Raw genomic sequence first — 15,457 nt, forward strand, 5'->3', positions numbered from 1 at the left:
ATAGATGGCATTGGAATTGTGCCTGGTCACCCAGTCATGGGTGAATACTGAGTAGAACATTGGGCAAAGCACACATCCTTGGGGTGTGCCTGTGTTGTTAATCAGTGAGGAGGAGATGTTGGTTCCAATTCATACTGACTGTGGTCTTCCAATGAGAAAGTCAAGGATCCAGTTGCAAAGGGGGGTACAGAGGCCCAGAGTTTGTAGCTTGTTGACCAGCACTGAGGGAATAATGGTATTGACGGCTGAGCGGTAGTCGATGAAGAGCAACCATATGTATGAATTGATGTTTTCGAGGTGATTCAGAGCTCATTGGAGAGCCAGCAATGTTGCAACTGCTGTGGAGCGATTGTGACGATATTCGAATTGAAGTGGGCCCAGATCTTTGCTTAATTCTGGCCATGGCCAGCCTCTGAAAACATTTCATCACAGTAAAAGTTGTTGTTAATGGGCGATAGTCATTGAGGCAGCTCACATTACTCTTCTTAGGTACCAGGGTGATTAATGCCCTTTTGAAGCAGATGGGAACCTGTGATTGCAGCAATGAGAGGTTGAAAATGACCATGAACACTCTGGTTAGTTGGATGGTGCAGATTTTCATTTCCCTGATAGCTACACTGTCAGGGCCTGACGCTTGTGAAGGTTCATCCTCTTGAGTGATGTTCTGACATCTTTCTAATGAAATGAATAATCATTACACCAAAAGCTAAAAAAAAATGCCAGTGCTAAAACTTAAAAAAAGAGCATGCAGGAATGGTTTAGTAGGTCAGTTGCATCAGTGGAGGGAGGAATAATGCACGTTATTTTCTCAACGCATGCTATCCAAGGCAAATAAACTAGTTGATCATTTTATTTGACATGAGGCATTTTGCTCATTGTTTATATTTCTTTGTGTAACAACTATACTCAAAGAATTCTGGATGTGAAGAGTTTAGAGTGCAAGTATTTTCTTAGTTCTTTTAGTAGAAGTGACAGAGCAGAGTAACTATAGCTATGGAAATAAGCACACTTCCAGTTTTGTTAACTGATGGTGGAAATTTCTTTTTAATACCAGCATTTATTGTCCCTCTCTAATTGCCCATTGAACTGAACAAGCAGAAGGAACCAACCTTGTGGGTGATTCTGGGCTCCCACCAAGACCAGGCTATGTTTCTGTGTGACTTCAGTTGGTAGATTTCCCCCTTCCACCCAATTCAAAGAAGAGTCCAAATTGAAAAACGTAAATTTCCCAGCTGCGATGGTGGATTTTGAACTTGCATCTCTGCTTCAATGATGCAGAATTCTGACTGATCCAGTAACAAAACCAGGAGATTATCATTCTCCTATTTTGCCTATTTCAGCGTGACGACTGGACTCTTGCTTAAAAGCTCCTGAATGATTGTGTCATGGATGCAGAGCCAGCCAGCATTGAAAGAATGACAAGTGTCCTGGAAATTCCAGAAATGTAATTTTAATTTAAAAAAAACAGTGCATTTAAGTATTCATATAAAAAGTTTAAATTGCAGGTCACTCATTTAGTTTCATTAACAGCTGAAAAAAAATCATAGGTCATCTTCTCAATCATAATTGTATTATCTGTTATGTTGTGGTGTAAGTTTAATCATTGTGTAATGTTGGATTATCTTTTCTCCATCTATCCAACTTTGAGTTTGTAGGTGTGCCCTTTTCACTGGTATTTATAACCAGCTGATGTATTACCTCACTTATGATTAATTCCAAATTTTACTGTCTAAAAGTTTAAGTTCAAGTTTATTATTATCATACATTTGTAAAGTAGCACTGGATGAAACAGCGTTCTTTGGTCATCAGTGTAAACGCATGTATAGACATAACACAGATATTTACAAGCAATTTGTATGTCGTACATACTGTATATAAAAATAAGTATTGTTAAATAATAGTAGATTCTAGGAGGGACTGTATGAGCAGTTCATCAGTCTTTCAGAAGTCTCACTGCCTTTGGGAAGAAATGGTTTCTCAGCCTGGTGATTTTGGCTCTGATTCATTTGTATCTCTTTCCCGGAAGGTGCTGTGTGCAGAGTGGAAGGGGTCCTTAACAATTGCTCTCTTCAGACAACGATCCTGGTAGATCACATCGAATGGTTGGTGGGGGAGGGGGGTGGAGAGAGATCTTCTCAGTGATCCTCTTTACCTACAATCCAATCTGAAGATCAAAAAGACCTGAAGAATTTGACTTAGGGTGCTTGAAATGGAGCTTACCAATGAATGAATAAATCTTTCTTCATTTTTACCACAATAAAGATGATTCCAATCCAGCTCTTTTGGTGGAAGACCACATTGCTGTTATGATAAATCACTGGTATTTTCATTTCAGTTGGCAGTATTCTATAGCTGTGAATTTAGCAGTTTCATAATGCTTTCTAGTTGGAATTACGCTGAAGTTTGTAATAGAAATAAAACAAAAATTCAATGTCCACAGGCTAATGTTAGAATATTGGCTAATTTGAGAAAGCAACATTTGTGGAAAAACAATCAAACATTGGTTTGATTATGTATGTGTGGTATTTAGCAGAAGAAAACTATATTTTGAAAAGGAAATGCATTTGTTTCTTATGAATAGCTGCAATGTTTGAGGAGAGGAAACTTCTACATTGTGCACAGTGACTATTGGAAATTGCAAAAAAAATATACTATATTAGGACAAAAGTTAGAATATTTATCTTTTGAAAGAAACTTTATCCCCATTTGATCTGCTATGTTGAATTTAACTGAATAAGAATTTGACCTTAGTTTTAGAGGAGGAGCTGATTCTTACTGAGGGATTTTCTGAAAATAGTAAATATTGGGAATTTAATTTGTGGGAAACAAGTAAAGCATTATCAGATAAAATTGTACAGCTGTATACTGTATATTTCAGCTTACAAGTCGACCGATGTATAATTTCCCTCCACCCCCCTCTTTTCAGCCTCATTTTAAGGATTATATTGTATATCTGGTATTTTCTGGCTGCCTGGATGCTCCGTTGACTGGAGTATAATTCGACCCCCAAAGATCACGATGCCTGAGATGGGCTGTTGACCGGCGGATACATCAATCCCCATAGATCGCGCAGATTGATCTGCTGGGCGTTGGCTGCAGGTGATTGCTATTATGGAGGGTCCATCGACACAACGCAGCACGTGATGAAAATATAAAGTGAGCTTTAAGTTGAAAGTGATAGAAATGGGCAAGAAAACCAACGGCACAGCTCCAAGAAAATTTGTGCATGAGAATTTGGTAAGAGATTGGAGGAAGAAAGAAGAGACTTTAAGAAAAATACCGAAAAGGCAATATTCTTTGAGAAAAGGAATCGCTCGTTGGCCAGAGTTAGAAAATCACATTGCAGAAAGGGTGCGTGAACAGAGGCAAGATTGCTACATAGCCACCCGAAATCAAATATCATACACCTTAGTGATGATGTCGAGGCTACAGTTGGCTGGTGCAATCATTTCATGAACAGTAAAAATTTGGTATTATGCCAAAAAGCAACAATTACACGGACGATACCAAAAGATCCTGATCATAAAGTTCTAAATTTTCTCCAGTTTATTATAAGAAACCGGCAGAAACACCAGTTTGCATTGGCAAATATCAGAAACATGGACGAAACCCCCATGAATTCCGACATGATAGGTAATAGAACAGTGGAATGGAAAGGTGTTAAAACTGTGCAAACCAGAAGTACAGGCCACAAAAGGACCAAGTTTACCATGGTGGTATCGGACAAGTTAAGACGCATGGTAATCTTCAAACGCAAAATTAAACTGAAAATTAAATTCCCTGCAGGTATTTTTAAACATTTTCATGACAAAGTATGGATGGATGAAAATGGAGTAAAACTATGGATAGACAATATATGGAACAGGCAGCCAAGCAGTTTACGCAAAGAACGGAGTTTGCTGGTGTGGGATATGTTTTGTAGCCACTTTACTGAGAAAACTCTTTCTTTGGCTTGGCTTCGCGGACGAAGATTTATGGAGGGGGCAAAAAGTCCACGTCAGCTGCAGGCTCGTTTGTGGCTGACAAGTCCGATGCGGGACAGGCAGACACGATTGCAGCGGTTGCAGGGGAAAATTGGTGGGTTGGGGTTGGGTGTTGGGTTTTTCCTCCTTTGCCTTTTGTCAGTGAGGTAGGCTCTGCGGTCTTCTTCAAAGGAGGTTGCTGCCCGCCAAACTGTGAGGCGCCAAGATGCACGGTTTGAGGCGATATCAGCCCACTGGCAGTGGTCAATGTGGCAGGCACCAAGAGATTTCTTTAGGCAGTCCTTGTACCTTTTCTTTGGTGCACCTCTGTCACGGTGGCCAGTGGAGAGCTCGCCATATAACACGATCTTGGGAAGGCGATGGTCCTCCATTCTGGAGACGTGACCCATCCAGCGCAGCTGGATCTTCAGCAGCGTGGACTCGATGCTGTCGACCTCTGCCATCTCGAGTACTTCGACGTTAGGGATGTAAGCGCTCCAATGGATGTTGAGGATGGAGCGAAGACAACGCTGGTGGAAGCGTTCTAGGAGCCGTAGGTGGTGCCGGTAGAGGACCCATGATTCGGAGCCGAACAGGAGTGTGGGTATGACAACGGCTCTGTATACGCTTATCTTTGTGAGGTTTTTCAGTTGGTTGTTTTTCCAGACTCTTTTGTGTAGTCTTCCAAAGGCGCTATTTGCCTTGGCGAGTCTGTTGTCTATCTCATTGTCGATCCTTGCATCTGATGAAATGGTGCAGCCGAGATAGGTAAACTGGTTGACCGTTTTGAGTTTTGTGTGCCCGATGGAGATGTGGGGGGGCTGGTAATCATGGTGGGGAGCTGGCTGATGGAGGACCTCAGTTTTCTTCAGGCTGACTTCCAGGCCAAACATTTTGGCAGTTTCCGCAAAGCAGGACGCTGCCTGAGAAAACTAAAAGTAGATTAACACTACATAATACTTACATAGTGGTTATCCCAGGTGGTTTGATGTCTATTGCAACCTCTCGATGTCTGCAGAAAAGACGTTTACAAAAAGCCGTTGTGTAACTTTGTGCTCAAGGCATGGGCCAAATTAAAGTAGAGACTGATAAAATAGTTTAAAAAGTGTAGTATCTCTTGTGCAATTGATGACACGGAAGATGATTTATTGTCGGCCACTGATGGTGAAGCTGAAACCACCTCATCAGATACCGACTGAGACCGAATATGATGACTGTTTAAACAGTGAGAGTATGGATGTGTTGCTGCCCATCTTTGCTTCAGACGATGATAGCGAGAATTATTTTGAATGGTTTTAAATGTGTTGATTTTAGACAATGATAGTGATTTTGAAGGGTGCTAATTGTGTTTTCAATAAAAATCTCAATGAAATCTGTCGCATTCGGGGGTTTTTTCTGTTCAAGATTTGACTTGTACGTTAAATCGGTTTTTCAAGGGTCGACTTAGACAGTGCGGATTGGATTTTGTGCTAAATTTAAGGTCTCAGAAGTATATCCAGTGTACAAGTTGACCCCCTTTTTTTTGAGAGAGAGACTTTTTTGGATTTCATGACTCGATTTTTACGCCGAAATATAGAGTATGTGGTCTGACCATTTGTTGTGTAACTTCAGAAGTTTTAATTTCGATCACACTTGGTATAAGTAACCTTTTCCTTTAGTTCATATTTTATTTATCTGTCTTGAGACAAACTAGTTTCCTTGCTATTTAATTAAAACACCAATAACTATGCACATTTTTGCTGATTGGCAAAATAATGTATTTCAAAGAGGTATAGGGGAAGAGGCTAACGATTGTAGCTACACTAACTAACCCTTCTCATGCAGCAAGTGAGAAGATGCTCTTTGTGGTATTTGCAAAATAATACTGAGACTCCTCAATGTCTATCTGTAATATGTGTATGTATTAACTTTAAATGTGTGTTTGGATGAAATGTGAACAAGTATTTGCAATAAATACTTTTGTAAATTTTTTAAAAAAGCGATGGTATCTGATTGAAAGCAAGGGACCACCAGTTGAATTGTATCCTTGATCATAGACTGAGATAATGGCTCTTTTATCCAGCAAATGATGCAGACAACTTGAGCTTTAGATGAGGACTAGACTGTATAATTGTATTTACTTGTTATTATCAAGAGAAATTTAAACCTTGATAGCTACCACATTAAAGTTCTTTGCCTTTCATAATTAATATTAGGGTCAGCAAAAATACGCATAAAGGTTCTGGGAGAACTCCAGATAGAGTGGATCCATCTAACATTCGGGACAAGTAGTGGCTTGGCCCAGGGAGAGTAAATGGTTAAATTAGTACAATTGCGAATACATTTTGAGACCTCAACACATTTCTGCCTACGAACTTTTTGAACTGATGTTCTGAACATTAAGTTTGCATTTCTTTCAAGCGAGTATTTTGAGTGGAGGATAGCAATTTGAATACAGCTAAAACATTCCAAGTCGCATCGCAGGAGTGCCAACAAACAAAAAGTTGACATTAAATTATGTGAGCTATTGAGCAAATGCCACATGCTTGGAGGTAAAAGCTGAAAATATTGAAGACGCTCCCCATAACAGTGAGTGGCATGGTTAGCTGTTCCAGTGACCAGGGTTCGAATCTGGCGCTGTCTTTAAGGAATTTCTACGTTCTTCCCGTGTTTATGTGGGTTTCCTCCAGGTGCTCCGGTTTCCTCCCACTGTTCAAAACATACCAGGGTTAAGGTTAATTGGGTGTAATTGGGGCAGCACAGGGATCGTGGACCAAAAGGACTTGTTACCATGCTGGATGTCTAAATTTAACTTCGAATAAGCATCATCTGTTTTCTCTCTCTACGCATGTTGCCTGATCTGTTGAATATCTCTGGCATCTTGTATTTTTCCTCCAGATTTCTTAAGTAAATAAAAAAACAAACAAATGCTAATGAAAGATAAAGGTTAAAGTTCCATTATTGTCACGTAATACTACATTTAGAATGTAACGTACTTGAAATTCTTTAACAGAAAGTTGTCACTTTGTCCAGAGCCCCTCACAGAAATAAGACCCTAGCGAGGAATGAAATCGCAAACCTTGCTTGAGAAGACCAGTGTTCTAGCCACTGAGCTATCAGACCCTCATTGCATTCCAAAGTAATGGGATTTTATGAAGGAGGGAGAGTTTCTGGCTGAGTCTGGTGAGGGTTTGGCCATGAGTGCAGAGTGACTAAATTCTGGGGACTTGGAAATTTCTTCGTAAATCTGAAAATAAAAATTGTGCAGTTCAGATTTGGCTGAACCCAGATTCAAGAAATGTTACCCACATGTTGGAAGAAATGTGTTCCTTGTGTCTTTTTGCCAGGATTTTAATTTGTGCTAGCCCCAAGGTTTTTTTGGCAGTCTCCCAGAATTTTCCAATGTGATTTGGTGATTCTGGTTTTACTTATACTGTTTTCCCTTACACCATGCTCTTTAGAAGCTTAAATTGCATTCTTTGTTCTCGGTGAGATCGTGGCCTCTTTTGACCTTTCAAATCAGCCTGCTTTGTTTGTGCCAATTAGTCCAGGCTGTTCTGGCAGATCCATGCTCTATCACGATTTGTTGCTCACAGTTGCATTAGGAAGGAAATGTGCATTGGTTGCTGAAGGAGGGAAACCATCCCATCCTCTCCTCTCAGGAGGAGACATAGAAGGCACGAGCATTTTTTCCACTCCAGCTTTTCCCCAAAACACAATCATTCATAGAATGCACTCCTTACAAAGATCTCTCTATACCCATGAAGGCCTTGGTGGATCCTTGCTGAAAGAATGAGCATCCTGCGAATCCTGTTCTTCAGCATGCCCAGGTCCCTCGAAGCCCTTGGAAGCACTTTCACCCATCGTTGCAGCAAAAAAAAAACACCCGCTGGAGGAACTCAGTGGGTCAGTCAGCATCACTATGAGGGAAAAAAAAAAGTGGTTAACATTTCAGCTCAAAACCCTGCATGCGTGCCTCTCCATTCTTTAAGCAGCTTCCTTCCACAGGAGTTGGACAGGTGCTACTTCGAATGTGCTTGCCTTTTAAGCTACCAAATAAATGCTCACTACTCTCAGTTCTTGGTAGAATGCCTTTAATCACGTGATCTGCCCTCTTTTACGTCACTTCCGGTTCAGAACCCCAAAACCAGAAGTAACGTCACAGTGTGTCTGCGAAATATCCCGACAGCACATGCTTCTGCCCAAGGACTTCGGAGGGCCCATGCCATCATCTCGGGTCAGTACACAGTGGCAATTTGGCCCATCCTGGGCCTTGACTGCTCGGCCCACTACAGTGTTCCCATTGTTCTTATGGTTTCAGTCTTAAAAAAGAAGTCTGTGAGCTCTTCATTTTAACTATTGAATATGTGGGTGAATGCAACAAATTAAAGCATTTAAGGCTGCAGTCAACTATAATTTTTAAAAAGCTTATAGTTATCTGTGTCGATGGATCTTTTGCTCATCTACACTAATCCCATTTTCAATCACCAGGTTCTTTTCCTTTGTCTATTTATTTCACTGTCTCTTCGATCTCGTGTCTGATTGCACCGCCACTTCCTCTGGCATTAGAGTCCAGATACCAGCTGCTCTGTTTGAAGAGGGGTAGCAGGAATGAGTTCCATTCAAATCTACTTTGCCTTTATGTTTTCCATACCGTTGGATGAGGTTATTAGCTCCATGTGTAATTTCTTTTGAGGTGATATTCAAATGCAAATTGTTGTCAGAGCAGTTAATTATTTTCTTTTTTTAAAAGTTTAATATAGACACACAATTCGGTAACAGGCCATTTCACCCATGAGTCTATGCCTGCCCAATTTACACCCAATTAACTTACACCCCGGTGTAACAATCTTAATATTTGGGGAGAATTTATAAGATTTAGAGTAGGTTACATACATACACACATTTTAAAACATATCTTATTTGAAAGACTGAAGAAATACTGAAGATCTCTGGAGAATGTAAGCACCTTTTACAAGTAGGTGTTAATTGAACTCAGTCATAAAATGCTTGACCATTGTCTTGCTGGAGTTGTGCTGTCTATCAGTATTCTTTCTGCAGAGTGCACAGAAAGGTCAATCTTGGATTGTTTATCTAAGAAGAAAGAATTCCTGTTGTTTGCTGGAGAAGGTGTGGATTTTGCAAGACATGAGTCACATGCACTCTTTGGATTTGCAGCTGGAAAAGAGAGAGAGTTGAGTTAATAGCCCAGGCAGTCTTGCTGGAGCCATTCTGTCTATCAGTACCCTTTTTGCAAAGTGCATAGAAAGGTCACTCCTGGATTGTTTACCTAAGATAACAACTTGAGAAGAAGAAAGAACTTGATTTTTGCTGGAGGTTTTGCAAGACATGAGTCACATGCTCTCTTTGGAGTTGCAGTTGGAAGAGAGTTATGTTAACAGCTCAGTCAGTCAGTGTGTGGGACACTGACAAGTAACTGAAAAATGCAATCCAGGGAAAACTTTGAAACTGATGAAAGCAAGTTCTAGAGCAGTAAATGGCTGGAAGTGCTATCTGTCTGATGTATCTCTTGAAATAAATCTGTGGTAGCTTGAAGAAAGAGGTTACCATCTGGAAGACCCTGATGGGGCAAGTTTCATCAGCGATACCCTGAGGTGACTAGTGGTGGTACCTCAGTTGTGGAAATCCTGGAGCAACAAATATCTCTCTCTGCAAACCCTAAAAGAACCTTCCTGAGTGGTAAACATTTACCTTTCAAGCTCCAAGCCTGGTGAATTTTATGCATGTTGAATGCTATGCATAGTATAGTGATTGCCTGCAACCAGAGAACTTGGAAGAAGGAGAAGTGAGACTGAACTGTGAACCAAAGAACTTTTCTTAAATCCACACACACATGTTACATACACGTGCGCTTAGAATTAGAAAGGGGTAATTTGGGTTAGTATAGAGTATTGTGTAAGTATAAAGATAAGTTAAAGTTTGATTTTATTTTCATGTTTGAAGTTGATAGTTTAAAAAATCACTTTCTTGGTGAATGTCTATTGCTGTTGGGTTTTGGGATCCTTTGGGCTCATAACAGTGGGAAGAAACCGGGACCCCCCCCCCCAGGAAAACCCATGCAGACATGGGGAGAATGTAAAAACTCAAACCCCAGTGTTACAAACTAATAAAATCTTATTAGTACTAACAAAGGAACAGCAATGGCAAGTTCACCAGACAATAGTAAATTTTGTACTTTAACCCATTATGCACAAATGTATATATTATGTGTGTGATTAAATCCTACTAAACTACTACTGTTTAAGCTTGATTCTGAAAAAGTCACATTTAAAGTCCAGTTTCAAACACCTTGTTGAATTTGAGGATTTTTTAAAATTGTGGTTCAGAAATAATTATGAAGCAAAAGTGAAGCATCAGATTTCTTTAAAACTAAAATTCCTCAATCTTTCATACGTGATTTTCCATAAACTTCCTCATATTTTCCTTAGGAGTTACAGAGTCTGTAACTTTCACAATGATTTCAAACGTCTTAATCATAAGTGACCATTCCTCTGGACACAAATTAAGTTGCCTCTCTTTTCTTAAAAGAACAGTTGGAGTCGTTAATTTCTTTTAAAATAACTCTGCGTGTCCCTTTTACTAAGAACAACTTATCCTTTTCAAAGGATTTTGAAACTTCTTTTCTTGACAAAGAAAGCAAATGTGTATTCACAGAAGGTATAGTTTCTTCCAACTGACTCAAAATGTCTGATTTCTTCAGTAATATTCTTTCTTAGAATCATATGACACAACAACATCACTGATTCAGTTTCACTTCTTCAGACCTCATCTTAGTCCAAAAGTATAGGTCGCTGACTCAGAATCTTCTGTACAGGTCACTCAAACGGTAGTTGACTTTTGAAACAGCTGCAAGCATACCGCTGAATGTACACAAAAATGCTTTTAAGAATCACACATAGTACTTGAGTTTTCAATTAAGACCACTTTGACTCCGAAAAAGACCTCACTTTTGAGTGTACTGTATCTGTGTCTGACTCTGTTCCAAACCCACAGTAACCTTACCAAAAATGTATATAGTTCTATAACAACTTTAAATATTAACATTAACATTAACCCATCAGTTACACCAGTGCTGATCGTTGGCGCTGTAAAAGTGTTCCACTAACGTTAACTGTACCACCCTAATTAATTAATTGTGAGTTAATTGAAGAACAATTAATTAATTTCAGAATACAGTGGTTGAAATGTTCACGCCAAGCTCCAAATTGTGCCAGGAAAATTATCATTTTAATAATCTAAAAAAACTATCAAGAAAACGATTTCTGTGTTCACATTTCTTAATCTCCTTTAATGGAAACTAAAGTAAAAACACGGGAACTCAGCAGGTCTTGCAGCCTCCATAGGAGGTAAAGATATATTACTGATGTCTTGGGTCTGAGCCCTTCAATTTTGTTTTTACTACAGACAGCATCTGCAGACTTTAGTGTTTCAATCAATGGAAACTAAAGTTCCAGCAAGGCTGTTGAACTTCATATGGAGTTGGCAATTGAGCAGAGAGCCAAATGTATTTAATGTATCACTCCATGCATCCAAGACTTGGTAGATTTGGTCAGGTCCAACACTATTGGGGGATTGGCTGTTTTATTGATATGGTACCATTTGTGAATTTAACAGGCAACTGTTTTAACTCATTCACTGTCAGATCCAGCTGAACGATCAGGATACTATCCAAAGTATCCATTTCTTTTTTTTTCTGAAGCCACCAATTCACGTACAGCGGAAGTTCAAAAATCCAGACTGCTTGGGGATTGGGTTGGTCCAGATTTTCTACATTTTGAAGCAGTACTTATTCATATTTAAGGAGAAATAAAGCAGCACTACTTGAAGATGGGACACTTGGCAGCTTCTACCTCATCTCCTGCACTGTTTGATGCTGCTTTTGCTTTCTTTAAATACTTTCATATAGTAACTTGTAGTTTCTCTGTGATAAGATTATTCTGCACTATCTGTGCATGCATGACGTCTGGAATACTGAAGTTATGGAAATAAACATTTCCATGGACTTCTGCCCTAGCCTTTTTTATATTGCAAATTGTAGAATTTCTGCTGTCATATGTTTCCATTGGAACAGTATTGCTCAAACTATTTTTTGTTTCTTAATCATTTTAAGTTTGTCACTAAATTTCAACATGTTCTTCACACCACAAAGTTTAGCTACTTCAGGATTCATTATTATGGGTTTGTAAATACACATGCTATATATGGTTGCTGCTGTACATCCGTGCTGCTTAAGCATGTACGGCCACACACAAAGGCCCGCTACATTTTAAAAGTTTGAGAGTTTTTGGATTTCTGGCATCCAGAGTTTTGGACTTCTACTGTATAAGGATCCTGCAGTTCTATGCAAGGTTAAAACTGTAATGCATATATCAAGTCTGTTACATTTCTACCTTAAACTGAAATTATTTTTAAACATACAAGAAATTGTTTTCTTGACTAGGTAATTAGACTATTTTCATTTTAAAATATTTCTGTCTCTACAGTTTCCTACATGTGGTCAATATAATTTTCTCAAAATTAACATTTGCAATTATGTAAACTTTCAGTAACTGAAATATATAAAATATTTCCAAGGTAAGAAATTGTTCAAGGAGGGTTATATATCTTTTTTCCCTCAGTGACCAATCAAGACATGGATTTTAATTATTAGAATCGTATGGTGCTTAAGAAAGCTAATCATTCCAAAATCCCTTATACTTTGTATCATGTACTGAATAGGAAACAACCCACGGAATTGAAGTAAATGTTTGTTGCATTTTCTTTTTTTTTAAAAAAACAACTTCTCAGGTGTTCTTGCCACCTCGAAATTTATGTATGAAAACTTCTTTCTTTTGCTAGCCATTTATTTAGTTTTGGTTGGTTCTTGTTCTTTCTTCCAGAAATGTCACTACTGTTGTTTCACCTGCCATGCATTCATTCACTTCACCTGTCTGAATACATCCTCTTGATCTGTTACTATTCTCACTGTTTTCAACACCTATTTCGAAAATTGTAACATTGCTACCTTGTTGAGGTTACAACTATGTTCTGTGTAATCTCAACTGAAAAATTGGCATACAATTCTATCTGACATTTCAAACAAAACTTAGGCAATGTCCATTGCAAAATGACTTTCGTTCATTCAGTTTCCCTCATTTTCCATGTAACTCGTTTATAATAATTGTCATCACTGCTCTTGAAGTTGTACATAAACCTATATCATTTTCATATTTTGTTTTCAGCTTGATTGTGCAATAAAGGAGGTTGGTGAACAAAATTCATTCTAATTCGAAGAGATCGTGTCAAAACATTTTGGGATACAATGCCAAGCAACATTTTAATGTGTTATTTACCAAGTGCTACATTGTTGGAAATAACGTTTGAGATGTTAAACCATCTCAACCAGCACCACAGAAAAATAGACAAGTTACACCTGGACATGAAAACTGAGTGCAACAATTAGACATCATCTGCTCAAAAATTTCCAGCAACTTTTGCAGGCATGCTGCAGGTGTAGTAATTCTATATCCTCCTCAGAGAAAAACATACTTTTAAACTCCAAAAAAAAAAATCGTATCCATCTTTTACTCCATCAGCAGCAGGGGTATCAGAAAATAAAAACTTTTTCAGTCTTTTTTTTACTGCAGAAATTGAATAACATGCTTGAAATGGCTTTTTTCATGTTTGAGGTAGAAAATTAATTTGTAAATGGAAATGTTTGCCAATTCACTTTTTGTTTTGTTACAGCTCTGGCAATGGGACTCTGCGTTGCTATGATCGCTTTTGTGCGATTGCCAAGTCTTAAAGTTTCCTGCTTACTTCTTTCTGGACTTCTTATTTATGATGTCTTCTGGGTAGGTTTCATTTAAATATCACTAATGGAACAGATCTGCTCTTTACAGCTTCATAAATAACTCCATAATTGTAATCACAATCACTGAACTCTTTATCTTTATGCTTGTGCATGAAGACGCACTAAAATTAGTTCTTTTAAATTCTTTGACCAACAGTGAAAATGTGCAGTGATCTCGTAATGCATGTCATTAAGCAATTAGAGATGCCATGGATGCCAAATGTAAGTTTGAAGCTTGGGAGGGTTCAGTTAGCAATTTTTTTAAAGGAATTCTTTATCCCTGATTCACTCCCCTGCTCTGTCTCTCCTGAAGATGGTGGCTTGTGCTGGCACGATTCCATGGGTAGCGATGGTCCTCTGGTACATCAACCAAGTGGCCATTCCTCGTGCATGAGCCTTGACGGTGAGTGCCGATGAGCCAGTCCATCTCACGGGCGTTAACAGTTGAGCTTGTCCCGTACTCACCTGAAGTCTGTAATCAGACTTCCAGCAAGGTTGCGGAATAGAAACATTGAACCCCGATGAGCACTTTGCCAGAATTAATGTAGCACAGATTAAATCAATTACCTTTTTATGTTTCAGTGAGCCTTAATAACATAAGGTTAAAGTAAGTGATGAATAGTTGAGAAAGTTTTTAGCCTATTTAATGAGAGCTTTGAAACACCCATGTTAAGGTACTTTGGTTCAAGGTAGAGTATGTTTCTTCACACTGTCCCATGCATTCAATCTGTAACATGGTTATTCATAGCAGTGATCATTTTGTCAGTCCATTCCTTTCTTTGCACCTCCATTCTTCCTCAAGGGACAGGCAAGTTGGAGTATGATTCTGTAGGCACTAGTAATTGTTGCACGCCAAATGTACGTGTATGATTTTCATGTCAGCCTTGAGTGTGAACACCCTGTTCAGCAGTGGAAGTGACATATACCCACTCGCTCTTGTGCCTATATTTATGCATTGAGAGGATATCCTTGCTCATCCCTCCATCTGATGCTCACTGAGCTCAAGGGGAGGAAAAAAATTGCAGATTAGAATGTTCACAACAGACCAGGGATTTAACTTGTGACCTCTTTGTTACTGTTCCTCAACACAGATCTGTAGTGTAACATGGTGTATTTATTCACAATGCCTTCATTTTGTGTTTGAACAAAGCAACCTTTGATATGTACCCTGTGTTTTATATTTAAATCTTTCACTGAATAATGACATTGTTATGCATATGCCATAATCTGCATCAGCTAAGAATGACTAACAAATCACCACCTGGGCTATCCCAAGGCTGCAGTGGGTTTGAAGCCACTGTAATGACTATCTGTTTTTATCTTTGTCACCACTGAAGTTTTATTTTTCGGCATTATTAATACAGTACTAATGTTGCTAAAATACAAATAAATTTAAAACTACCATGCCCCATGAATTTTAAGAGATCTGGCAACGTGGGTGCTGTTAAAATCACCTTTATGGTTAAATTTTTAACTATTGAGGAAAATCAGAAAATGAGGTACTGAACAGGAAGATCCCATTGTTGTTTGTGTGGCCATTCTCAGAATTCAGTAAATAATAAACATTTTAATAAACACTGTACTAAATATCCAACATTGTTCTATAATTTAATTAAGTGTAAACTTCCCTTTTTGTTCTGACCGTTGGTGATTGTAGACCATT

The 15,457-nt window shown here is 38.7% G+C and overlaps 1 protein-coding gene across 2 annotated transcripts in view; it reads left to right on the forward strand.

Annotated features, from left to right (window-relative positions):
- The window catches only part of sppl3 (signal peptide peptidase 3), a 176,331-nt gene that overhangs the window by 131,296 nt on the left and 29,578 nt on the right, over positions 1-15,457 (forward strand). For both annotated transcript variants that reach the window (XM_069932938.1, XM_069932936.1), the window contains one exon: positions 13,689-13,795. In XM_069932938.1, coding sequence (XP_069789039.1) covers positions 13,689-13,795 — 107 coding nt within the window. The remainder of the gene's footprint in view (positions 1-13,688; positions 13,796-15,457) is intronic.

This window comes from Narcine bancroftii, chromosome 4 (genome assembly GCF_036971445.1).
Source record: "Narcine bancroftii isolate sNarBan1 chromosome 4, sNarBan1.hap1, whole genome shotgun sequence".
NCBI classification, from domain to species: domain Eukaryota; kingdom Metazoa; phylum Chordata; class Chondrichthyes; order Torpediniformes; family Narcinidae; genus Narcine; species Narcine bancroftii.